Source organism: Aulonocara stuartgranti (genome assembly GCF_965226115.1).
Source record: "Aulonocara stuartgranti genome assembly, chromosome: 8".
In the NCBI taxonomy this organism is placed as follows: Eukaryota; Metazoa; Chordata; class Actinopteri; order Cichliformes; family Cichlidae; genus Aulonocara; species Aulonocara stuartgranti.
The window spans coordinates 958,620-985,000 of NC_138959.1; the positions used below are offsets into that span (position 1 = coordinate 958,620).

General features: G+C 46.2%; 4 protein-coding genes across 8 annotated transcripts in view; 1 reads left to right on the top strand and 3 right to left on the bottom strand.

Annotated features, from left to right (window-relative positions):
- Nucleotides 1–1,178: 1,178 nt before the first annotated feature.
- LOC309713053 (microfibril-associated glycoprotein 4-like) lies at nt 1,179–6,807 on the bottom strand (the record flags this gene model as incomplete). The annotated part of the gene is made up of 6 exons (XM_082544392.1): nt 1,179–1,445; nt 1,855–2,022; nt 2,129–2,225; nt 3,582–3,620; nt 6,413–6,562; nt 6,796–6,807. 6 exons carry the CDS (start codon nt 6,805–6,807, stop codon nt 1,192–1,194), a joined length of 720 nt encoding a protein of 239 aa, XP_082400518.1. The 3' UTR covers nt 1,179–1,191.
- Nucleotides 6,808–8,341: 1,534 nt separating this feature from the next.
- LOC309713054 (leukocyte cell-derived chemotaxin-2-like) lies at nt 8,342–13,419 on the bottom strand (the record flags this gene model as incomplete). Its single annotated transcript, XM_082544393.1, has 6 exons — nt 13,336–13,419; nt 11,605–11,691; nt 10,345–10,456; nt 10,109–10,260; nt 9,879–10,021; nt 8,342–8,359 (listed from the first exon to the last, which is right to left on the bottom strand). The coding sequence occupies exons 2-6, from the start codon at nt 11,627–11,629 to the stop codon at nt 8,342–8,344; spliced, it is 450 nt and encodes a 149-aa protein (XP_082400519.1). The 5' UTR covers nt 11,630–11,691; nt 13,336–13,419.
- An 806-nt stretch (nt 13,420–14,225) lies between these two features.
- On the top strand, nt 14,226–23,509 carry slc16a12b (solute carrier family 16 member 12b). 3 transcript variants are annotated; one of them, XM_082544909.1, is made up of 7 exons: nt 14,247–14,751; nt 19,924–20,027; nt 20,101–20,244; nt 20,321–20,575; nt 20,651–20,984; nt 21,803–22,062; nt 22,267–23,509. In XM_082544909.1, the coding sequence occupies exons 1-7, from the start codon at nt 14,639–14,641 to the stop codon at nt 22,458–22,460; spliced, it is 1,404 nt and encodes a 467-aa protein (XP_082401035.1). In that variant the 5' UTR covers nt 14,247–14,638; the 3' UTR covers nt 22,461–23,509. The 3 variants fall into 3 exon arrangements, with proteins under 3 accessions (XP_082401034.1, XP_082401035.1, XP_082401036.1); XM_082544910.1 differs by lacking the exon at nt 14,247–14,751 and adding an exon at nt 14,765–15,897; XM_082544908.1 differs by having other exon boundaries at nt 14,226–14,751; nt 20,321–20,984.
- A 694-nt stretch (nt 23,510–24,203) lies between these two features.
- Nucleotides 24,204–26,381, bottom strand: part of LOC309713482 (kinesin-like protein KIF20B) — a 14,956-nt gene continuing 12,778 nt past the window's right edge. For 2 of the 3 annotated variants that reach the window (XM_082545118.1, XM_082545119.1), the window contains exons 27-32: nt 25,551–25,732; nt 25,366–25,458; nt 25,001–25,060; nt 24,847–24,916; nt 24,568–24,740; nt 24,204–24,483 (exon numbers count right to left, since the gene is read on the bottom strand). In XM_082545118.1, coding sequence (XP_082401244.1) covers nt 24,400–24,483; nt 24,568–24,740; nt 24,847–24,916; nt 25,001–25,060; nt 25,366–25,458; nt 25,551–25,732 — 662 coding nt within the window. In that variant the 3' untranslated portion in view covers nt 24,204–24,399. The remainder of the gene's footprint in view (nt 24,484–24,567; nt 24,741–24,846; nt 24,917–25,000; nt 25,061–25,365; nt 25,459–25,550; nt 25,733–26,381) is intronic. The other variant, XM_082545120.1, reaches the window with a different exon arrangement.

The window sequence follows — 26,381 nt, forward strand, 5'->3', positions numbered from 1 at the left end:
AGACACAAAGAACCACCAACACACCGACACCTGAGGGAGTCCGCCACCGGCAGGGGAAGTGGTGGTGGGTGGAGATAGGCCTCCAAACCTTGGAGGGCCTGAGATGTCCCCAGAGAGGTGGCGTCTGATACCCAACCTGACATATAGACACAGACATACAGGCACACACAGATACAAACATCCATTCCCACCCTCATGCTCTCATATGCACTCACTCCACACTCAACCAACGTGGAGACAGACATAAAGAGACGCTGTACACACAATCACACTCCCCAAGCGTACTCTACAAACCGGGTCTAGGTACCCTTGCCCCTAGAGGGGGGAACTGCACCCAGACCCACTCACAGTCTGACTGCTGCTCTGAAACATTCGTGTCATACTGATTCTGAAAGTTAAAGATGCTCTGAGAACCTCGACAAAACAGTGAAAAACTGGCATTACTGCTCGTTTATGTTTTAGTAGAGCAGTGATGTCAGGTCAGTTCTTTACCTGCTGTCACTGCAGTGAAATCAGACATTTTATTTTGAAAGGTTACTGGTGGATCCTGGCAACCATCTACAATCTGTTATAAGGCCTCCATTGGAAAATTGTGTATTTGATACTGGAATATGATACCAACATGTAATATGAAGATAACACGGAGTATTTCAGTGACCAAGTAGCATTGGGGTAAAAGTTATTGAACAGTGTTGGAGCAAAGTGAGAAAATTGTGATGGATTCAAATATTCCAGAAGCTCAAATGACTTCATCAAAACATGTTTCAGTCACATTTAATCAACACTAAATGCTCAAGTTTATTGAATATGAATCACTTGTGTTAATTTAACTCAACTGTTTAAGGTCCTGCCAACACAGAACATCTGTGTGCAACCAATGTCCACTGTTGAATGAAGTAAATCCAACATGCACACAGTATGTCATGTATGGATAAACAGGTTACACTGTTAAACTGTGAAAACACACATTAAAAATCTGCAACAGTCTCACGTTTTACTGTAACTGCTTCATATTGTGTGCTGCTGTAGTACAGTTTGAACAGCCTTCATATAGATTTATTTGGTTTAAGTTTCATACAAAACACACAAAATGTTAATGCATCAAATGAACAAAGTACAAATTTGAAAAGTCGTGTGTAAAAGATTTATAGTTATATATTTAATAAACGCCTCTGTGTTTGTTCTGCGGATTTACTGCACAGGACGGATCTTCATGCTGATGGTCTTCAGGGAGTAGTCATGACCTTTCCACTGGTACCAGTCCACACCAACAGCATAGATAGTATCATCAGCCCCCCAACGATAAACCCCGTTAGGGTTTGCATTGTGACAGATGTTGTACCAGAACGCCCCCAGATATGTTTTTGCACAGTTCCCTGGCCAGCTGTCCTGGTCTTTGTCAAATGTGGAGAACTTCTGTCCGTTGTGATAACTCAGGGCATCTCCTGCAGAAACACAGATGAATGAGCCCAACATTACCACTAATCCCAGTCAGACTGGTTAGCAGGTGTACTGGGAGTGTTCTCAGTGGACCACAACCCAGACTGGACTCAAAGCAGGTTCAGCTCCCTGCTGATCCTGTATGTCTCCGCACCACCTGATCTGTGGTGGGATACAGCTCCAACCTTTTTATCTGTTTCCATGGAAACAGTCAGCAGAGCCCTCGGTGAGCGACTCCTGTTTGCACAGCACGAAGGTCACATGATGCTGTGATGACATCATCAGTAAATGGAACAGCTGGAACATCTCTGGAACTAAACTTGTTGGAGGTTTCAAACTAAGCTTAAACGAGGAACCAGATGTAAGACCTGACACTCATTCATCTTTCAGAGTCAGAGCAGAATACTTCCCCACCTGCCCCTCCGTTAATGAATCCGGACACGTGCAGTCTGTATCCATCGGACTCTGGATTGATGGAGAACGAGGAGTAACGGGCAAACGCCACGTTTCCACTGAAGTCCTCCATGTCGACCAGCAGCTCGTACCTTTTCCTCAGAGTGAGGTGGAAGAGACTCTCGAGGCCTATAAACAACCAGAAACATGCACAAGTCTCTGATATGTGAAGCTTCTCTGGTTCAACATGTGTCCACAAAGTCACATCAGAGTTTCAGCTTTGCACTTTGCTCACCGAGCCAGTACTCTCTGGCAGGGTTACCGAAGCCCATCTTGTATTGACTCCAGGGTCTGTAGAAGTTCACCGAGCCGTCCGTCCTCCTCTGGAACACCTGGGGACGAGAAGGTGGGTAACCAGCTGGACATACACGGCATTCAAGATTAGTCAGAACCACAGACAGGTACCACTAACGCCCTGCGACTTTAGTTTGGACATCGTGCAGACAGCTGGGCTGATTCCTTGTAGCCTCCAACAGTGAGTATCTGGAAGCCTGCAGCAGTGCAGCCAGACGCCTGTTTGCAGGTTTTCCCCACACCGCTGCTCCTCTCTGCTTATTACAGAGAAACTCTGGTTTTCTCTCAGATGACAGCAAACCGTACATTCACAGTCTTTTACACACTTTAACTGTTTCTACAGCACTGTATCCTTTCTCCACACACGACCACCTCATGTTCTCCACCGTCAGGTCATCATGAGCTGGTTGTGCTCAACACCAGGGTCAGTGCTGTTCCTGTTACTGAGCTGGTCACCGCCCATCCTGCTCCTGCACCACCTGACCTCCTCGTTCCTCAGGAGGAGACATTCAGGGAGACTGCTGTTCACATCAGTTGCCTCAGCTTGTCCTAGTAGGAGTTCCACCTCATTCACCTGCTACCGTAATCATCTGCCTTCCTGTGTACGACCACTGTGATCACCAAAGATGTGGGCTTCACAGGTAATTGGGAAACTTTCTGGAGGAAACCTGGTCTTGTTAGGAGAGACAGTTATGCAGACTGCACGTGTCCATCAAAACAGTGGTTTGCTGCATGTATATTTTAACTTTGCTTTTTATTTCATTTGAGGGAGACCTTCAACTCACGGTGTCTTTTTACAGAGTTCAGAATGTTTTCTTTCATAAATAAAATTCCACCAGCAACTTTGAGTGTTAAAGGTTGCCAACCCCTGCCTTAGGGATGTCATTAGAAGACATAGCATACATTTACACTGCTATGCTGACGACACCCAGCTCTATCTGTCCATGGAGCCAGATAACACACACCAATGAGTTAAACTGCAGGAATGTCTTAAAGACATAAAGACCTGGATGGCCGCTAACTTTCTGCTTCTTAATTCAGATCAAACTGAGGTTATTGTACTCGGCCCTGAAAAGCTTAGAAATATGGTATCTAACCAGATTCTTACTCTGGATGGCATTACCTTGGCCTCCAGTAACACTGTGAGGAACCTTGGAGTCATTTTCATTTCATTTTAAGTCATTCCTGTTAAAAGGAAGTTTTTCCTTCCCACTGTCGCCAAAGTGCTGCTCATAGGGGGTCAAATGATTGTTGGGTTTCTCTCTGTATGTATTATTGTAGGGTCTACCTTACAATACAAAGCACATTGAAGCGACTGTTGTTGTGATTTGGTTCATAAATAAAACTGAATTTTACACACAAAATGAAAATAAGCTGGGAGTTCAAATACTCACAGTCCAGCGTCCATTTAGTGAGTCCATGTCACAGTACACCTACACACACACACACACACACACACACACACACACACACACACACACACACACACACACACACACACACACACACACACACATTAGTGAAACATCTCAGTGTGTAATACTGATATCAGTTTGATTAGAAGTATCAGCAGGAACTGGTTGTAACTGGTCACAGTTTAACCTCCTACTGAGTGCTCAGCTCAGACTTTATAAATAAATTAGTATCATTAAACTGTAAAAGTATTTTATTAAAAACTATTTCATTTACATTTCACAGAATATTAAAATATTATTTTAAATACACTGAACAAAAATATAAACACAACTTTTGTTTTGTTTTTGCCCCCATTTTTCATGAACTCAAACTCAAACAATTTTTCTACAGGGTGGGCCATCTATATGGATACAGCGTAATAACATGGGAATTACGTATCGTGTCGGTCTGATACTGACCTAAATCACTGGATCGGATAGCGGAGAGAAATAAAAAATGTAATCGATCCATTAAATATCAAAACGTCCCACACGGGTAACTCTGCTCATAACCGTAGCTCGTCGCAGCAGTGTGGTCACGTGATAGAGCAGCTGTGTGTGTTTGTAGCCTCAGCATTTCATCTCTGAGGAAGTGATCCCAGAGAGAAGTAAAGCAAGTGTGCAAGTCCATCTCTGAGTGTTTGTAAAGCATTCCTGCGTTAAGTTTAACAACTAATATATGGAGCGACTGCATCTCTCTCTCTCTCTCCTGCTGCTACTCCAATCATGAAACTGATCAATGATCAGCTGATCGTCTCTCTTGTTTGTTTTTGGTCCACTTTGCACCAGAAAGAGGAAACCAGCGGCCGAACAACAGCAGCACGTTTAAGCTTGATCAGCTGTTGTTAGAATGTATTTAATATTACTTTCTACACCAGGATCTTTTTCTACAGCTGACGCTGGTAACTGTGCAGGGGCGGATCTAGCAAAGTTTAGCCAGGGGGGCCGATAGGGCATTAACAGGGAAAAGGGGGCACCAAGACATACTTTCCTTTCTTATTCTCATTTAAAATGTCGAGCTTTTAATAAATAATTATCTGAATCTTACACCCAAAGTTTTAATCTGATGTATAGAAGTCCATCACTGCATATAGTAACTATTAAGTCTAATATACCCTAGTAAGCTATAGTACTTTTTCCTTTGGGAAGGTACCATCTGTGCCGTCTAGTGATGTGTCGATCACGAACGAAACGGCTCTTAGAGCCGGGTCTTTGACGTGAACGATGAGCAGAGGGGGGAGGGGCGATAATTACACTCAGTAGCACAGGAACAGAGCGGGAGGGAGAGAGAGAGCAGGGACAGCATCGTCACATTAGAAAGGTATAGTGATCATCCACAACTATTTTCAGCTGCAGATGATAAAGGATTCAGAAAGTTTATTCATGCAGGTCCATATGACAGAGAATCTTCTTTTTGTTTTATATTATAATTTATATTTAATTGTGTTTTTGTTTGCTGTGTTTTGTGTTGTTTCACTTTAAATTTGTTTAAAAGGAAAAAGCTGAAAATTTAAATGGTTAAAAGTTGAAATGTGAATAATTGGTTTTTGTATTATGATTTATTTATTACATTTTATGTGGAGTGAATAAATAAAAGTACATTTACGGTGGCCCCTACAGACAAAGCACGTACAAAGCACAACAGAAGTGCTCCAGGATGCTAGGGGGCAGTGTTGAGCTTTTGTTACCTCGGGGCTACACAAGCCAGGAAGTACCATCGACCGGATTTGGTGTGTGGTAGTAACAGGTAAATGAACATATTTTTTAAATTATTTGAATATATATGAGTGCTTTTGTATAAATACATAAACAATACACATATGCTTTCAATTGTGTTTGTTTTTAAACTTGAGTTTGAACTCATACAAAATGCAGCAAGATATTTAAAAAAACAATTTTATTGATTAAAAAACACTATATCGGATTCATATCAGTATCGGACATAAAAAAGTGGTATCGTGCCATCTCTAGTCCAAACATCTTTAGCTGCTTTAGTGTGACTCTAGGCTAACCTTGACTTGTTAAAGTTAAGCTATTATTTATTAAATCCAGTTTCACAGACAGAGTTAAATCTGCGTCACTCTTTGGGACTCCACAGAGTCAATGAGTCTTTATTCTTGTCACCCTTAATTGTTGGATGTTTTTCATTTTATTCCTGTTTTGTAGCCCTTTGAAGAGAAAACTGTTGTGTTGGTTTTCTTACATTTTCTGTTGCGTTGTTCCGGGACAGGAAGTAAGTGTGTTGTTAGTTTAAGAGTTCTGGCTGTAAAACAAACCTCGTCAGGATTAGGATTTTATTAGGATTTTGTGCCATGACGATACAACTAAACTGGAATTAATTAATGTGTAGTTTTAAAGTGATAAAGTGCTCTCACAGCAGAGCAGACTTTTTAATATTTAAGAACTAATATGACAAAGTGAAACGTGGTAATGTTGTATTACTGCAGTATTATGGGATTATTATACAAACTAAAGCTAGTGTTTAATTCTGGGTGGTTTATCATTATTATATTAATTATGGAATAAAAGTAGAAGTTTGATTATCAGAACCGTATTTGGCCATATTATTAGGCACATGTGAATGTGTTTTGTTTCATATAAAAAACAAGATTTCATGTACATTTAAACTAAAACAAGTATATTTTACTCTATTGTCTCATTAGAATGTAGTTTAATTATGAAAATTCCCATATTTTGACAAGCTGGTGAATTTGTGGTGTGGCTGTAGCTCAGGAGGTGCAGCAGGTCAGTTCCAGTGAGCTCCAGTTTACCTGAACAGCAGACGTGGCTCCGATGGGATAGATGGTGTACACGCCGCTGGGTCGGCTGCTGTCTTCGTTGTAGATGTCGCTGCAGTCCAGCGGGAGCACGAGAGGAGCACAGCTACTCAGCAGAGGCACCAGGAGGAGGACTGACAGCAGCTGGAACAGACATTCGCATGTTATTCCAGCATCATGTAGAGCTGCTGCATTTCTGACTGTCACTCAGCAGCAGTGCAAACTCAACCTCAGAGCCAACGTTCTCCGATTTTATGAAAACATGGTGAAGATCAACAATTTAAAGAAAAGAATAAAAAAAGAAGATTTTGATTTTTAATCTAATCAAATATCAAATTACTGGTGAATGTTTCAGATGTTTGAAGTTCTGAGCTCACCTTCATCGTCATCGTTCTGCTGAAATGATCTGATGAAAAACCTCAAGTCTGGGCTTTTTATGTGGAAAGATTAATAATTAACTGATCCGCTCTGTGTGGTTCAATCTGGGTAAGATGACTGTATGTGATTTATAACCCTTATTAGCTCTGACATGGTCCTTGAGGACTTTGACTTATTGTCAAACTTGAGCTTTGAGTTAGATTAATTATTCTGGCACATTAGCACAGCCTCTGGATATCCACTGTCCTTCAGATCAGCCAAAACCCTGTCAGTATGTCGGACAGAAGCAAGAAACATGGGAATAAATTATCAGAATGATTGATCACACACGCAGAGCTTTACAATCTGTAACCACGTTCTAGACCAGAAGATAATGTTTGTGTTTTTCTTCTATCGGTCCAACAAAAACACATTTGTACTTCCTTGAGCGCTGCTATAAAACTACAACAATCAGCCATAAAGTCAGAATTAGTACTGAGTTACTGACACAAACAGCTCAGACCAGAGTCTTTAAAGAGGGAGTGTGTGGACACTGCAGGTTATTATAGCAGGTTGGTTGGTTGGTTGGTTGGTTGGTTGGTTGATTGATTGATTGATTGATTGATTGATTGGTTGGTTGGTTGGTTGATTGATTGATTGATTGATTGATTGATTGATTGATTGATTGGTTGATTGGTTGGTTGGTAGTCATTAATGTATTGTGAATGTGGAACACCAGACTCTTTCCTAAAGCTGAAGCTGTTGTGGTTTGCAGTAACTGGGATTAAAGTGAAAAACACAAATAAACACATGAAGGTCTGAGTGGAAAGTAAACCACTGACAAACAGAAAAACAGCACCCAGAACACGTGTGCTGTCAGGCGCAGGCCTTACTTTCAGTATCACACTACGTTATCTGTAATGTTTTGTACTGTGTGATAACTGTAAGGGAACAGATCAGTGCATGACTGCAGACCACGTGGGGCTGATGGTCCAGCCTCTGGCCCAGAAACAAACTTCCTGACACGTGCAGTTTGTAGAATCTGGGCCACCCGCGGTGAGTGTTATCATCCCGCCAAAGCGCTGTTATCAGGTGAAGTCATTCCTGGTAATGTTTGTGGGAAACACCTTCATGTACTTTCTGGAAGTCCACGTGTTGTATCGGCAGTCGTGAACAGGAAGCACATCAGAGACAGAGACCGTTTGCTTTAAGCCAAAGCAGCCGGACGACAGCAAGACTCCAGAGGAAGGAGTCATGGATGAATTAAAGCTTTGGGAAGAAACGCAGGAAATAAAAAGGCACTGCAGCAGTTTGAAGCTTGCACACACAAAATCAAGCAAAATGTCAGGGACACAGTAAGGCTGGACAATCAGGACAACAAACTGAAGACAAAAGCACAGAAACTTCAAGAAGCAGAACTGCAGACTGAGTCAGCACAGGGAGAACTGGCAGATTCATGTTTATCATAAAGCACCAAATGACAACAACAGTCACCTGGAGGGGCGTTATACTGCAAGATAAACTCTACAGGAGAAAACCCAACAATCACACGACCCCCAGAGCTGATCAGGGTGGGGCAGCCATCTGTGAAGGCGAGGGGAGGAGGGCAGAAGGAGGCAGGTCAAAGGAATACATACGCCCCTTCCATTAGTACCTACTAGAATCGATTCGGCACGGTTTGCCACAGTTTTCACAGTTTCCCATTAGGTCACAGTATCTGCTACTATTTTAGTACCTGCTCGGCCGGGTTCCAAGTGATCTGAGCAGGTACCAAAATGTGATGTCGTCCGACTGCATGCCACCGATTGGCTGGCCAGTGGCGTCACTCGATGAGTTGTGAGAGCTTCTCATTCAGGAAAATGAAAACTGCCATTTTTGGAACCCGACAACAAAGGAAATAACTCTAAAAACAAAACTGTGGTCCCCGAGTGAGACGAAAAGCCACAGACTGAGCAGCAGGTACATCATCGCCTCAACGTCCACCTTTGTTGTTGTCGTGTTGCATACTAATGATGTCACTGGATTCTCTGAGTCGAGCAGAGTAGGTACTAATGGACACGGGGCTATAATGATGCACGGCTGTGGATCCATCCACAGAAGAGGGGCCTGAAAACTGAAGGCTCTGCCTCCCATTCTACTTCTAAATACTCTAGGAACAACAAGTAGGCCTGCAGAGCGAGAGCGAAGTGCTCTAATAGGGTGATATGGTACTACAAGGTCATTAAGATAAGATGGGGCCTGATTATTTAAGACCTTGTATGTGAGGAGCAGGATTTTACAGCTGAGCTCTTCCTTCATGTGTCTGAGAAGCTGAAGTCGGTTGTAATGGCAGCGACCGGCCAGCAGAGGGCGCCGTGCAACAGACCTGTGGTGGACCAGCTGCTTCCTCAGCTCTTTATTGAAGAGTCAGGATGAATAATAAGAACTTGGATACAAAGCACAGATATTTTACGACATTTTTCTCTTGACTGTTTTCACGGCTTTGGCCTGTAATTCGTCGTGCAGTTCTACCGGCAGGGCGGTTGGTGGGTGGAGTCATGCACCAGGTTTTACAATATCAGGCTACTGACAGCTGCACAGTCTCAATAATACAAACTTTAATCTTCAATACAATTTTAGTTGAGAACGTTGGACACTGATGATTGTCTCTGACCCCAGTTGCTCTGTTTATTATTATACAACACAAAGTAAAGTGAAATTTTATTTACTTTATTGTTCAGTTTATTATGTGATTCTGATCAAACGTGTCAACTCGTTCGTATTCTCAGTTTAAAAACACAGCAGCACTCGTTTTTCTTTCACTCAATAAAAAAGCAAAGATGGTAAATGGTCTGTATTTATACAGCGCTTTACTAGTCCCTAAGGACCCAAAGTGCTTTACACATCCACACATTCACACACTGGTGATGGCAGCTACATTGTAGCCACAGCCACCCTGGGGCGCACTGACAGAGGCGAGGCTGCCGGACACTGGCGCCACCGGGCCCTCTGACCACCACCAGTAGGCAACAGGTCAAGTGTCTTGCCCAAGGACACAACGACCGAGACTGTCCAAGCCGGGACTCGAACCGGCAACCTTCCAATTACAAGGAGAACTCCCAACTCTTGAGCCACGATCGCCCCATGACAAAGACAGGGAAGCAGAAAAAAGCTGTGGTAAATGGTAAATGGTGCCGATCCTCTGCCCCTTCCTCACCGTTCCTGAGGTTCGGTCCGGCCTCACGTAGAACAGCTTGAAACAAAGACCTGCAGGACGCAAACGCAACGCCTCGATCAGTGAATCAGTACCAGGATCAGTAACTCTGTTAGTGCTGGCTGCGCGTGATGACCCACCCTGTCCTGACAGGTTGATGCCCTCGTTGATGGCTGCCTTACTGGGGTCGGTGTAGACGGTCAGTTTCCCGTTAAGAGTCACGTCAAACGGAGCGTAGACAGCGGCGCCGTCGCTGCACTTGATGTCCAGCCCTTGGTGGAGTCTGGTCCCCCTGTAACCAGCAGACATCCAGCTGTGAGCAGCTGTGCCACATCGTCCACACCAGCCTTACAACAAAAACGTGATCTCTGAGTACCGTCCGGCTCCGTACTGTCCCTGTCCCCATCTGTCCGACGTCCTCCGGCTGTTGCTCGGGTTACTGCTGCACAGCTGACCGAACTTAACGCCGTCACACACCCACAAAACAGCTGGACACACACAGATTTAGACTTTTATGGACACAGCCTTGGGTTTTCAGTTAGGAGAAAATAAATAACCAGAATTATTGCATATTTATTCAGACCAAATATTTTCATATAAGTTAAAACACTAAAAGATGGTCTTTAAGTAGTTAAACTCAGTTTAGGACAAAAGTCTTCAGATTTTCTCTTTTATTCTAAAGTTTAACATTAATTAAGATTTTTAAGTTAAATAATTTGTAACGGTTCATATCATTACGTTACTAAATTTAATCATTTTATTCCCTTATTATTCAAATGCAAAGTTAAAAAATAAACTCAGATCTTCAAACAATTACAGATAAAAGTTTATGACATTTCTGAATAATCCCAAAACCTCGAGGAAAGTTTGATGTTTGCATTGTGGGGACCTGACGAGTCTCCCTGTCCTCAGTGAGTCCTTAAGAGCAGGTCCCCGTAACACCACAAAGGTAAGTTTATGTTTGTAACGATGAAAATAGTTTTTAAACTTTTTTTTAAGGTAGTTTATAAAAGAGACTGGAAATACCCTTCCGAATATGATCAGGGATGGACTGCAAAGTGCTGAGTGGACAGTAGTAAAAACCTAACGACATGGGACCTGTAAAGAGGTGGAGGGGAGCTCCCCTAGGCCGAGCAGATCTGCGGGTTTCACTGTGCCATTATGTTATTGTTAGTGCGTAGTATCTTTGTTTGTTTGTTTGTTTTCTTTTTTTTGTTTGTTTGTTTGTGTGTATTGCTAAATTAAAGTACCTTTTTATAAAAGAGCTTATGAGGTTCTCAGTGGCAGAATATAATCTGCAATAAGACGTTATTTTTTAGCAAAGCCAAAGGAAAATAAGAAGGTACAATCTGCACAGAAATGAACATTTGTGAGATATAGAATGAATTTTGATTTTACAAACTTTTCCCTTCCTATTTTTTTCTGTCTCCATATCAAAGCTGAATGATACAGGGCTGGCGGTCCATAAAGATGACTGAGGCTCAAATTTTGTATCTCTATATGTAATCATGGGAAAAGAGGGATTTGTGTTTGGTCTAAACACACCATGAGAGTGAAGCGATGATCATGAGTTGTTTGTTCTAATCTAAAGATTGTTTTTAACAGGTTTATCATCAGTGCAGAGCAGAAAACTCACCCAGTAAAACTACGACGTGTCTCATCTTCAGGTCTTCAGATTTGATTCAGATCCTGAGTTTCTGCTGCTTTTCTCTGTTTTCATAGTCTGAATTGTGGAAACACCAGGAAACAACCACGATCAAATTATTTCACAGGAAAAACATCTTCTTCCTTCTGTGAAGCTGTAAAATCATAATCTGTATTGTCTGAACAAAGTTCAAAGGTCAGAGCTGCCAGTAAGACATTAAAGTCGTGTAAAGTGTGCGGGTGGATGTGCTGCAGGAGGACATGGAGGACAGTTTGGTGCTCGTTACTCAGACTAGACTGAGAACAGTTAACCCTCGAGATAAAACCTTGGCCGTGTAAAGCTACTGTGAGCAGGTACATGCTAGCTGGCTCACTCTCCTGTCACGCATCATTAGTTACTTACCTTTGCTTGTTACAGTCACCTGGATAACGTGAACTTTAAGGTAAACCAGCCAATTAACCCCTCCATCCATCCAGGTGTGATTTTATTAGCAACAGCATTCATGGCCGCTGCAGGGTAGCATCGCCGCGCTGGGTGAACCTGCCACAGACACGAATCATCACATTGTGATGAATCAGCTGATCTCAGACCAGCGGACTTTTGTTCATCCTTCTCAGGATTCCCTTCATTTTATCAGTGGAGTCACAAAAGAAACCGGATCAGGACAAAACCACGGTCATGTCTGGAGACACCGGAGACACCGGGAACGTTTGCACTGGTGGGACGAACCTGTCCTTAAACCCTTTGACCCCTTTAACCTCACTCAAACAGGATGCAGCAGCTTTTGGACACACACATTTATACACAACATAACAGTCAAAGGGCTCAAACTGCTCCAATAATATGTCTGCATACACGACACTGCACAACCCCGCAGCCCACGCGTTGTTAATCAGTCACTGAAATGTGGTTGTGCACGGTCCAAACAGCACGACAAAGTAAAAGGATAGCGATGATGGCTCTTTCACAGCAGGAGGCCTGACACTGTTAACATTAACTGAGGAGGAGCCACACGACCAGCAGTAAGGCGTCCAAGGGGCCGAGTCACTGCAGTATCCACACAGAGGAGCAGGTTTTAGGGTTTTATTGAACTGCTCGTAATCAGACACAGCCGGCACGTGTCTGTGGAAATGTCACGTTTTGAACTTGGCCCAGTTTTTCTAACTCGTGTTCATCCTTCAGCCTTATCGTGAGCTGACTGAATCACTGATCTAAACCTGGAAAGCCGGATCACAACACCCCGGCTCACATCCTCCAGCGAAGGTGGAGGCCGGTCCTCTTTATTTCTTTACAGCTCTGACTGAGAAACAGAAAGAGCAGCAGACACTGACGTTATCCAGGAAAACACGTTCCTATTGTGCGTACACAGTTTGCAGTAAAGTGCAGTCACACGTGTACAAATGCACACGGATCCAGATGTGAGCTGTCTTTGCAGTTTGCACACATCCAATCCAACTTTATTTATAAAATCGAAGCTAAAGTTCTTTCCAGTAAAACACAGTAACATACACCTCTGTGGAGTGCGCAGGTGCAGAAGGCCTGCCAGGTACGTAGGAGCTCGGCCATTCGAATCTTTAAAAGCAAACATAACATTTTTAAATGAACTCTAAGATAAACAAGCAACAAGTGTTTGTCCCTGTCAGCAGGCGAGCAGCAGCATCCTGGGCCATCTGTAAGCGTCACAGTGAGGCCTGATCACACCGACATAACCTGCATCATTACCTGCATCAGCTGTGTCAACTTTCACTCCAAGCTTGGTGACGCTGGTCTGATGGTGCACACATGGCTCATGCACCAGGTGTTTCACAGGTGATCACACTCAGCGTGCTAATTGGTGGAGGGCTCCACCTGCTGGCCATCTGTCTCAGAGTGATAACACTAAACGCACCAGAACATTTGCTGTTGTCTGAAATGTTATTTGTGTGGAAACCAGTGAATTAATGAACTTTGTACATTTGATTATCACGACACATTCAGTTTCTCATCAAACACATTTCGGTCCTTCTGTCTCAGATCTGCCGGTTTTTGAAGAGTTATATTATTTATAATAAATATTTATATTAAATTTATATTAAATATAAAAGCCTTTAAATTTGTTTGATCTTATTTATCATGAAAAAAGAAAGAATCTGAAATTTGAGACAGACAGAAATATCGGAGGACTTTAAAAAACCACACAGAGTCCAGCAGGCCATTGTTTTCATTTCAATGTGTTTAGTCACAAAAATGGTGAAAATACTGGTTTTATTCAACCTTCATGCTCTATTAAAGAACACCGCAGACGGTCGTGTCTGTCTCAGATCTCTACGTCCTTTAAAGTTTGGACGTGGTCCCAGTCTTTGTTCTGGTCCCAGTCTTTGTTCTGGTCCTGGTGTATAGCACACCCCTCGGGTGTGACACACACTGGTTGCTGTGGAACACACTGTGGTCTCTCTGGTCTGTCTGACTGGAAATGCTTGTTTGCGTCACCCGACACCTGAGACATCCTCCCTTCAGTCAGCCCCACCCACCCCTAGCCCTGGGGGGAGGTAGGGTGTGGAGAACTAAGCGCTCCCTTCGCAGCAGTACTCTTTGCTGACTCTGCCGTCATCAGGTCCGGGCTGGGGGCCTCAGCGTTCACACAGTGTGGTTAATGATTGAGGGGGGGTGGGGGTGGGGGGGTGTCACTCATTGACCGCAGGAACTTTTAGACCCACAGACAGAATTAGGGTGGCGGGACTTCACTGTCACTCCACTGTCACTCCACTGGGACTCTACTGGGTTCGACTCAGAGGAAGTTGAAGGAGACTTTTAATCTGCTGGAGACAATCTGAGCGTCTTCCTTTCCTTCTTCTGTCCTTCTGCCACCCAGCTTCACCTGGCCGATCTCCACCCCTCATTGGGGGAGGGCTGAGTGCCCCTGGATACCTGATCACCTGCGGTCCAAGCCACACTTTTACCTTTGTTTTGCTGTTGTGAAGCAGCTGACCAGCTTCAGGTTTGCACCAGAAGCTCCAGGGTCAGCCACCGTGGTGAAGCTGCAGCGATGGCTGCTGGAAAGCAGCGGGACAGCCGGGGGGCGCCGCCGGATGGCGGGTGGGGGTGGGTGATTGTTGGATGCTGCTTCATGGTGACGGTGTGCACACGTGCAGTGACCAGGTAACGCACACACGCACATCCATATACTGGTCTTTATAGCTGTGTGAGGACCCTTACAGTCTTGGTGCACAGAGTGAGGGATCGTGGACGTCCACACCAACACTGCACACAGCCGTGTTAGTGTAGCTACAGATGATGGTGTCTGTTAGACTGGCTGTTATATCAGAGTTTACTGATTTGTGCAAACATAAAAGAGACGGGCAAGAATCGCTTCTGTTGTTTTGCATTTTGAGGTCACTTTGGGTTCATTATGGCCCTGATACACCTTTAAAGAGGCACCTGAGCGTGTATGTGGACATGTTTAAAGAGATCAAAACATTTTCAGAGACAAAATCTTCAGTGAAAGAAGAATCAAAGACATGCAGACAACATTCCTGTGACATGACTCAGTAACGAGGACTTCAGGCCAATTAGAGCGATTGCCAAACAGCCTTTAACCATTCAACAGAAGACGGTCCAGAGATCTGCCCTAAAATTAAAACCAGTCTTCTCACTGTGACACAGCAGCATGTTTCTCTTTGTTACACACGCAACAAAAAAGGAACATTGTGTACTACTTTTAAAAAAACCTGCTGGAGAAACATCTGCCAATTACTGAGGTTAATTATAGGGATGGGTCCCGGTATCATGGCACCGGTTCTGACATAAACGGTAGTAACCAGACCGAAAAGCAGCGCACATTTATTTTTTTTCCTGAGCTGTGATACACTTTGGATTCTAGCCAATCATTTTACGTTTCTGAGGATAGTAGGCGGGTCCAGGCACGTACGTTCTTTTAGAGCAGAGCTTCAGATTAAAAATGCCCAAGGCAAAGTCTGGCTGTACTTCACAGCAAAAGATGCAAACTCAGCAGCAACAAGTGCTTTAAGCTGATACTGTGATACTGTCAAAGGAGGTAACACCTCGAATCTGATGAAACACCTGGAGACGTATAGCATTTTGTTAAAAGCCGAGAAATGCGCCGTATTTGATAGCTTGCTGCGAGACCTCACACCGAGCGCATCTACTGCGGGTGTGGTGCCTGTTATCAGACCCGGAGTTAGCAACATCCCCCAAAAACACGAAGAATAGAGTCCTGGCCCCTAGCCCTGCCAGTGTAGCAGAAATGATGAGGATGATGATGCAGCAGCAGCCGTTCTTCTCTGCGTGAGTAGCTTAATGTTGTTCGTGTGTAATTTACGTTGAGTAGGCTAACCACGTTATTACATTAATGCATGTAAGGTGAACTAGCAAACATCATCATAGCTACATGCGGCTGTCTTCTTGTTTGATGGCAGATACTCCCTTCACCCTGGCCACAAAGGCTAAAATGACCAAAGAAAAAGTGGGAAACAGCTGAACATGAGAGGTTTAGGACAAAGTTTGTGTTTTTTTTTCATTGTTTAAGCACTGCTTCCAGCCAAGAGTGATACCATATATGCCCCATAGCTGCAGAAAAGGCTAACATTGTTATCTTTTTACAAAAAACAGCTGAACATGAGAGGTTTTTGGACAAAGTTTGTGTTCTCCATTCTTTAAGCACCGTTTGAGCACCGGCACCGTTTCAAAAGTACCGGTTTGATACTGGTATCGGATAAAACCTAAACGATACCCATCCCTAATTAATTAGTGACGTGGCTGCGTGTGAAAAAGCGTCTGAGGCCTGAAGCTGGGTGGCGTGAAGTAGGGGTTGGCGATATAAACAATATATGATAGAAACGATATAAATTTGGCCAACGACAGAGATTTTGACTATATCGTGATAGCGCATGTTGATGATGTCATCAAGCTGCGCCTGTTTTAGTCGAAAGCATCGCAGCGGCTAAAACCATTATCATCTGCAAATTATGGCGGGTGACAGTCACAGCAAAGAGGCGAAGCACTTTTGAAATATGGGGAAAGCCAAAAACTGCGCTTCCGTAACATTGATTCATTAATGTTGAATCCTCTCGCAGCTGCTTTGTTCCCATGTTGTTGCCGTATATCAATAACTAACCTCGTATTGTGGATGAATGATCTCAGTTGTTCTCCTGACTGAACTTTGGCCCGTGAACTTTGGCCCACAGCTGTTTAGTTTTCTGTTTTCATTTATGTTGGAAGTGACAGCAGAGCTGTACGTTTTAATTAGCTTCAGAAATCTCTCAGTCAGAACATGCTATGTCATGTTTAGGTGGAAACTAGCGAGCTAACTTCCTGCTAACTTCTAACTCTGTTACATTTAATAAATCCTGTTTTCATGGATGTTAAACTTAATTGTTACACCTGGTAAAGCAGCAACGCTGATGATTTAATTAAAGATGAAAGAATTTAGACCGTTTTTAACTCTCAGTGTTCGTTTGACTTTGGGACGTGAAGTTGATGGAGTTTTGGACCCAGATTACTCCGTGAAGCTCCTCCCTACGGCAGCCGTAATGCTCTGACAATCCATCAAGACATTTTTAACAGATTTCTGCAGCCAAAATCGGTTCGAGGTCAGTAAGCACAACCAGAAGTCATACATAAGGCACACTCTCGATTTTTGAGAACATTAAAGGATTTTAAGTGTGGAAAACACGTTATACAGAAGAAAAGAATATATCGCGATATATATCGTTACCACACGTGCTTCAAATTATACCGCGATATGGATTTTAGGTCATATCGCCCAGCCCTAGCGTGAAGCTGGGTGGAGTTCAGCACTTAGCCAGAGGATGTGTGGGCCAGAGTTCAACCGCCTCTCAGAATCACTGATTCACAATTCTGCACAGAAGTGAGAGCGCACAGAGAGCTGCTGCAGGTTTGTGGATGGTGTTTGTTGCTGGTACTTAGCATCCAAAGTTTTAAAGAGTATGAGCCTCAAACATGCCTGACGAGGTCTACAGAATTCATCCCTCTGCACAAAAAGATGCGACTTCTGCTCCGCCTCATTCACCATCACATCCACACCATCAGTCTGAACGCCCTGCATTAGGAGCATGCTCAGTAGAAGTAACTTATAATTATATTGGGCACCTGTGGCTTGTTTGTTAGAGTGGGTCATCGGTGGGACATCTCGTTTGAATGAAGTGTGTGAAAACAGACTGAGTAAAAAAGCACTATAAGTACCATCACACCAGCTAGTGCTACGTGTTTATGATGAAGTATTACACTCTGCAGGTCGGGGAATAATAACAGGAAAAACACCTCACAGGTATTTTCAGCACATACAGGGGTGTGTCTACAGGGGGGCATGGGGTGTGCACTATTTTACACTGTAGTTCCTCGTTATTCTGCAGATTAAGATTATTAATAAAATATTTAAGAATATGTTATGTAAGCATGCATGTAAGCATGTTTACCGCAGGCCTGCAGAGCACCAGTCAGACCAGGCAGAAACCAGAACACACAGATTCAAAAACACACCGTTTCTCAGCACGTGACACTGATCTGAGAGCAGTCAACATCTAATTATGTGTGTGCGTGTAGCTGGTCTCACTGGGAGATGGGGCTGTGTGTCGGGGTGAACTGGTTTTAATGGGTGGGGGAGGCTGAGCTGGCATTGGCTCCACAGTGCGTGCAGGCTGCTTGTTTCAGGTTCAGTTAATCTTAGTACTCAGATTACTTTTTCCTCGTAAGGAGTAAGCTGCGTGACCGGTTTTCCCTCTGAGATCGTCTCCGAACAGCCTCGCCGGTGTTTGCTCACCTTCTACCCTCAGAACGTCGTTCCAAGCTAAAAGCAGAGCTCTCCAGCAGGAGAGCGTCTTTGTATGTGAAGGACACGTGCAGCTCAAAGACTCTGGAGCTCTGCTGCTCGCTCTGCGCTCGGGGGATTTACAGCCCCACACCCCCTACACCAAACACCTGCACCGCTGCACCACCAGCCGCATCTGTGATGTTGTCGTTAAAGACTCCGCCCCCTGAGGACGGCAGAGCGGTTGACATTTCAGAAACGCCCTGACACTGCTGTCAGCCAAAGGAAACCTGCTTCCATCCAGTAATTAGTGACACTCAGCTGTGCTTCCCGGGTGGACGCGTCTGACGGAGGAGTCCTCGGTGCCCGCAGTGACCGGATCGTCTATGCTATTCCTTTCTTCCAAACAGGAAGTTTACCGGAGGCGCCGGGTCCGCCCTGCTGCGGCCTGGCCCCCGGGGCTGAATGGGTTAAACACAGAGACACGCGGCCTCCTCCTGTGACCTTTGACCCACATTTCCTGCTCCGACCGGAGACCGGCGCGACTGCTGCTGCAGCTGGAAAACTTCTCAGAAACATAAGATAAGATAAGATAACCTTTATTAGTCCCACACGTGGGAAATTTGTTTTGTCACAGCAGGAAGTGGACAGTGCAAAAGTTATGACGCAAAAATTAGAATACAATAAGAATAAATACAGTACACAGCTGTACAGAATAGAATAAAATAATATACTATATACAGTAGAATAAAATAGAATAAAAATATACAATAAGATAAAAATAGAATACGAATGCTATATACAACTGAGTAAAAATACAACGATGCCAGAAAAGATTATTGCACTTAGTGTTATTGCACATGTGTGGATGTGTGTGTTTGTTCAGTTAAAGTCTTTGTTGTGGAACATGAACATGTGTTCAAAGCTCCGCCTCCCCTCCATCAGCTCGCTGTGAAAGAGTGTGTTTGTGCGTCTGTGCGTGTGTTATGTCCTCACAGTGAGGCGAGAGAGCAGGCCCGTCCCCCATGTTTCTCACTGCAGTTATACAACGACACATTAATCCTGAAGTTATGTGTGACTGGCACACGTTACATAACACACACACACGCCTGCCCTGACTATGCTTTGTTTACAGGAAGTGCCGCCTTAAACCCTCCCTACTTCCTGTTCTGACTCTAATCAGCATTAGGGAGAATGCACGTTGAAGACTTAACTTTACGTCCATCTTTATGTACAGTCTGTTTTGGGGGGAGAACTACAATTCCCAAGATGCATTTAGGCAAGAAACATCCAATCAGTGAGCTACAAATCTTTGTGTGCAGCACTTTGACTGCCTGTCTGTGAAAAGCGCTTAATAAATAAACTTACTTACTTACAAAGTCAGCTGACTGCAAAAGATGAAGAAATTCTATTTAAATCTGAGCAGCAGCAAAGAATGATGGGTACTGTAGTGCACTGAAACTTTTTTCAGGGACAGTCATGGTGTGTCTTTGCAGCCGAGCGTCAAAGGTGGGGGCAGTGTTAACCCTCTCTTGTGTCTGCAGGTGTGTCTCCATCTTCTTCGTGGAGTTCCAGGCTCACTTCGGGGCCGACTACGCCGCCACCGCCTGGATCCACAGCCTGCTGGACTGCAGCACCATGCTGTGTGGTGAGTACCGCCAATCAGACATCACAGAGTGGTTCTTGTGGTCACGTGAGGCTGAGCGTGTCTGTATGTGCAGCTCCCGTCGGCAGCCTGGTGGGGAGCCGCTGCTCCAGCCGGGCGGCGGTGGTGGCGGGGGGCCTTCTGGCCTCCTGCGGCCTCCTGCTCAGCTCCTTCGCCACCAGCCTGGAGATGCTTTACTTCAGCGCCGGGATCCTGACAGGTCAGACTCAGACATGTCCTCCCCATCTTACAGCGGCGTGCTCTTTATCATGCTGACACGTAAAATCTGTCCGCAGGTCTGGGCTTCGCCCTGTGCTACACCCCCGCCATCGCCCTGGTGGGCTGTTACTTCCAGCGGAGGAAGGCGCTGGCGTACGGTGTCGCCATGTCGGGCAGCGGGATCGGGACCTTCGTGCTGGCTCCGGTGGTGCAGATGCTCATCGAGTTGTACTCGTGGAGGGGGGCACTGCTCGTCCTCAGCGCCTTCGTTGCAAACCTGTGCGTCTGTGGAGCGCTGCTCCGACCAATAGCACTGCAGGAGGAGCAGTGTGGTAGGTGTTCTCATCAATCACATGTTCCCTCAGCGGGCCAATCAGAATCAGACTCACCTGTGCGTTCTGGTGCAGGTGACATCTCACAGCAGGACGTGGAGAAACCTCCCAAAGACTCTGTGGACCTCCTAGCTCCGCCTCCTCCACCTGAAAGCTCCGCCCCCAGGCTGAGGAGGATGTGGCGCCTCCTGTCCTGTGGGGAGTACCGCTTCCTGCTGCTGCCTGACTTTCTGGGTCTGGCCGTGTCCTTCCTGTTTCTGGCCAGCGGCTGCAGCCTCCCCTTCGTTTACCTGGTGCCCTACGCCCTGAGTGCCGGCATCAGCCACCAGCACGCCGCCTTCCTCATGTCCATCCTGGGGGTCATCGACATCGTGGGGAACATCACCTTCGGTTGGCTGACGGACAGAAGGTAAGGCGAGTGTGCGCGAGGACGAACACTGACGCTGGCCTGTTCCACACGTTACAGCCTCGTTCCAGAGGGGAAGCGCGAGCACGTTTATTAGCCTTCCTGTGACTCTCGGGGCTCAGCGCAGGTGCTTCCTGCTTCCACTGCTCTGGACCTCAGACTAGGGTGAAGGTTCATCCTCCACCAGGTCATTGTCCTGGTGGAGGATGAACTCCGTCCACACGTGACGCTTAAAGACCTGAGGCTGTACCTGCTGCCAAAGGTGCTTCAACTAGGTGCTTTGGGGTTCCTGTAGCTCAGGAGGTAGAGCAGGTCACCGATCAGAAGGTCGGTGGTTCGATCCCTGGCATGCCAAGTATTCTTGGGCAAGATACTGACCCCAGGTTGCTCTCGGAGTGTGGATGTAGTTGGAAAGTGCTTGTGTGAATGGCAGTGATTGGGTGACTGAGCGCTCCGAGTACTCCGCGTGAGTAGAAAAGTGTTAAATGAGAATCAGTCCATTTACCTGACCCAAGCTGCGAGTCGTCTCCTCCATGTTCGATTTTACTTCATCTTTGATACGTTTGCGAGAATTCAAAGCACACGTCCGGCGTGTCGCTCTGTGTTTAGGATTTTGACCTTTATTGGTGCTGCTCGGCGCCTTCGAGCTCGTGCAGGCGTGACTTCAGCATCACAGCGAGCGTCACGATGTTTGCAGGTGATAGCGATGGAGACGCCCACTCGACTTTGCAGCAGAACGCTTTCTTTTTAAAGGGACAGTTCACACAAACATGGCTGACATTTGAGTGCTGATGCCGTCGGGCGTCCTGTTTGTCTCTCAGGTGTTTGAAGCCGCACCGCCTGGCCTGTTACGTCTTCTCGGTGGGGATGGAGGGTCTCTGCTGCCTCTTCACGCCATTACTTTGTTCGTTCCCGCTCCTCGTGCCCTTTGCCGTGCTCTACGGCTACTTCGACGGCGCCTACGTGGCTCTGATCCCAGTGGTGACGTCTGATGTGGTCGGAACTACGTATCTGTCCTCAGCTCTGGGCGTTGTCTACTTCCTCCACGCCATACCTTACCTGGTCAGCCCGCCCATTGGAGGTGAGGGAAACAGCTCCACCCTCCTGCTTCATCCATCTTTAAAAGAGAAAAAACTTTAAATCCACTTAAATTTTAAATATGTGTTTAAAGACCGTGCGTCTAATTGTCCTCACAAACGTCATTGGATATTTGAAATCTGATGACATCACTCTGACATCGCCTACTGATGATGTCACACCTGAAACTCTTCTTCTCTTTCTGCAGGCTGGCTGGTTGATGTTACAGGAAGTTACACAGCCACTTTCTTCCTCAGCGGCGCCGCTCTGCTGGCCAGCGCAGTCATTCTTTCCGCCGTCACTGGAATTCGCCATTGCCGCCATCGATCAGATTCGGTGCTGCTGCAATCTTCTGAAAACTGTCATCAGGGAACCCGAGCCCCTCCACCTCAGCCTGTCTGACCAATCAGGTGGTTTCGTCACCTTCAACAGGAAGGTGTTACCTCACAGCCCTCAGGCTGCGTTCGCTCTGCAGGTCTTGATGCTCAGTTCAGATTTTTTGATCAAATCTGATTGTTTTGTCTGCTCGTTCACACTACAAATAAAATGCGACAGCAAACGCGCTCTAGTGTGAACGCGTGCGCAAAAGAAGACGCCACACACAACGCGCTCTGTTTACACCCAGACCAAACAGTATGTGTGACTGATGGCCTTAATGTAAAGACTTGTTTCCGACCTTACGTTTCCCAATTTTCCTTTAAGTTGTAAAGTTGTTTTGTTATTTACATTTGGCCAAACAATGATCCTTATTGCTGTTGTTTCTCCAACATTGTCTTCCCAGCAGTTTCACTGGATGGTCAGGAAGCGTTCGCCATGTCTTCTCCGGCGCTGATAATTGGCGTCTGTCTCGTGTCAGTGACGTAAAAGACGGATTTAATGCGACGTGACCATCAAACAGCAGCTTTCTAAAACATCAGATATGTATCGGACTCAGGACCACATACGAGAGTGACCCAGATCGGATGTGAAGATATCGGATTTGTGCCGTTCACACTGTCACACCATGATCGGATAGATGGTCGCACAGGGTCACAAAAGTCAGATTTGATGCTTTCGCCTGCAGCGTGAACGCAGCCTACCAATCAGATTCCTCGACACCAAAACCAAGCAGACGGCTAAACAGGCTGACAGGTGTCAATCAAACGATGACTTCACAGGAAGTGAAATCTTTTTAGTCTGCTGAAAATGAAAACGAATGATTTTGTTTTAATGTTGAAGAAACTCACAGCTTCCTGTCTGAGCTGCCTCATTATGTGTGAGAGAGTGTGTGAATGGACCAGAATCATCTTCAGGTGTAACTCAGGTTACCTGTACCTGAGACAGGTACTGGTAGATGTCAGCGTGTGAGCAGCGGGGCTGAAAACGCTGCTGATTGGTGGAGAGCGTGATGTCACAGTCTGAGTGATGCTGATGTTTGTAACGTGTTACAGGAAAATAAAAGCTTTGCCTCAGTTTGTGCCTCCTGCGTTTTCTTCATGGATCAGCTGGAGCTCTGCGGTCGTCCAGCTCACGTTAGCTTTACCCTGAAATAAACAGCGAGGACAACTTTGCTCCGCCCTCCTGCACCCAGCAGGTCAGCCAGCGCAAGGAGAAGCTGCTGGTGTCAGAGCTTGAGCTGAGGAATCAGCAGCTTCATCCTGATTCTGCGGCTCACCTCGAGTCCTCGCTGCCAGCAGAGGTGATGTCATTGAAGGAGCCCCAGGTGGCTCAGGTAAGACCTCTGAAGCCACTTTATCTGACACGCCCACCCCGACACGTCAGCGTGAACACATCAGGAGCGACTCAGAGGTCAGCGTGTTGCCCAGGGACAGAGTGGAGCAACCTTCGGCTCCGTCTCCTGAGCTACAGCCGCCTCAGGTACTCCCTCAAACACTGGAGTCTGAACCTTCATGTGACATCTCCACATTTCAGCACCAGACAGGAAGTGAAGTCACACACTGAGGAAGCTACAGTAAAACTTTATTTACAGCATGAATCCCTTTGAGGCACTGCAGACCGACTCAGAGCTCGAGCACAAACGTACCGAGGAGGCGCCCCGGCCTCCGCCCGCTGCAGGGACGGACCGAACACCGCTCACCGAGACATTTACTTTGTCTTTATGTCGACGACCTCACGTGAGTGCGGCTGAAAGAAGCTTCACCTGGACATGATTCAGCTCACCTTTATTTACATCACAGCAGTCACAGAGATCCACCTTAAACAATTCCACCTTAAATTTAAAGCCTCACAAAGGTGAACTGGTGGGTTTCTGTTTTTTTTAAAGGTCCAAACATTAAAAACAAACAAACCAACAAACTGATGACAGACGAAGAACGCCGCACATTAAAGATCAATCATGATGTCACTTCCTGCAGGTTTGAGAGCGTAGCTTCCTCTTCATGATGCTGTGGTCGCTCTCCCGATCCTCCGCCGCTGCTCCGGGCGTCTGACGGGACAAACAAAGACGCATTCATATTTAGAAACAAACAGCCGACTCCGCTTCGCGCCTCAGAGTCAGACTCCGTCTCACCGTGTGTGGCGAGTCCACCATCGGCGCCCACGGGTCCATATTGTAAAGCTTCCTGCGGCCTCGCCGGGGTTTGGTTGCCACGGTTACCGCCTCCTTCTCCACCGAGCTTATGTTTTTATCTGCAGAGAGGACGGGACGGTGAGTTCGCTCTGGAGCCGCAGGGCCTGACGAGCCTGTTAGAAACACTTCAGCTAAACTTTCTGTTGTAACATAAAATCAGACACGGTGGCAGCTCAGCGCTGCCCCCTGCTGGCGCTGGGTGGTCGAGGTGTGGCTGACCTTTGCTGCCCAGGACGCACGGTGAGGTGTGGATCGCCTCTTCAATCTTCTGCAGAGCGCATCCTCTCTCCTGCACCACAGAAGAAGAAGGAGGTTTAAGGTGAGGGCTCTGAGGACGCGTGAGTTCATCTACCTGTCGGCTGGGACGGCTCACCTGAACGCAACGGGCGTTTCCCCTCGGTTTGTTCCTCTTGTTTTCACTGTGCACCAAAACCTGAAACACAACAGCACACACATGTCAGAGCGCCTGAGACACACACAAACAAACACACTCTGGGAGGCGGCTCCACCCTCTGGTGATTTATACGAAAGGAAAGAAGAAGAACGGAGCGTCAGCTTGTCGAGGTGATGCTGGCGGCGAGAACCTGCCAGTCTGGCACAGTGAGGCGAGATGAGGCCGCGCTTCAGAAGACGATAAAAGTCTAACACGTGGTGATTTTAACCCGGGATGCAGTGACGGGTTAAAATCTTAATTATTCACACAACCACAGCGATAGGCTTAAATAGGCTCCGCCCTACCTCCAGCTCGCAGCTCTTCCTCTTCCTCCCCGTGGTTCTGGGAGTTTTCTTCCTGGCGGCCATGTTGGACCTAAGAGGAGAGTCTCGAAGGTCCTGAAAGAAAAGTAAAAACATAAAGCAGAACGCTCCTTCGTGAAAACCCGTCGGCATTTCTTCTTCTCTTGTACTTTTTGAGGCTGACTTACCTGAGTGTCTCTCTGCTTCATCACTGCCTCACACTCCCCACTCTTCATCCTCTTGCCCCCCCCATCCTCCTCCTCCTGTCTCCTCTCCTGCAGTTTCTGGATCTCCTTCTTCAGCTCTTCCACCAGAGGCAGCGTCTCCTCCTCCATGGCCCTGTTCTCCTCCTCCTCCCTCCTCTGCAGCTCTGACAGGAAAAACAGGTCGGAATCAAACCAAAGACTCACAAACGCACACAGACAGACACACACACAGACACACAGACAGACACTCACACACACACACACACACACACACACACAGACACACACACACACACAGACAGACACACACACACACACAGACAGACAGTGCCGGACACACACACACACACACACACGCACAGACACACACAGACACACACACGCACAGACACACACAGACACACGCACAGACACAGACACACACACACACACAGACAGACACTCACACACACACGCACAGACACAGACACACACACACACACAGACAGACACTCACACACACACAGACACACACACACACACACACACAGACACACACACACACACACACACACACACAGACAGACACTCACACACACACACACACACACACACAGACACACACACACACACACACACACAGACAGACAGTGCCGGACACACACACACACACACACAGACAGACAGTGCCGGACACACACACACACACACACACACACACACACACACACACACACACACGCACAGACACACACACACACACACACGCACAGACACAGACACACACACACACACAGACACAGACACACACACACACAGACACACACACACACA

Bases quoted from the DNA above. Each gene is read 5' to 3' on its own strand.
- slc16a12b (XM_082544908.1), top strand. From the start codon at position 14,639: ATGGCTGCTGGAAAGCAGCGGGACAGCCGGGGGGCGCCGCCGGATGGC. The intron at 20,245-20,320 runs GTCAGACTCAGA...ATCTGTCCGCAG, and splicing joins CAGCGCCGGGATCCTGACAG to GTCTGGGCTTCGCCCTGTGC. The intron at 20,985-21,802 runs GTAAGGCGAGTG...TTTGTCTCTCAG, and splicing joins GGTTGGCTGACGGACAGAAG to GTGTTTGAAGCCGCACCGCC.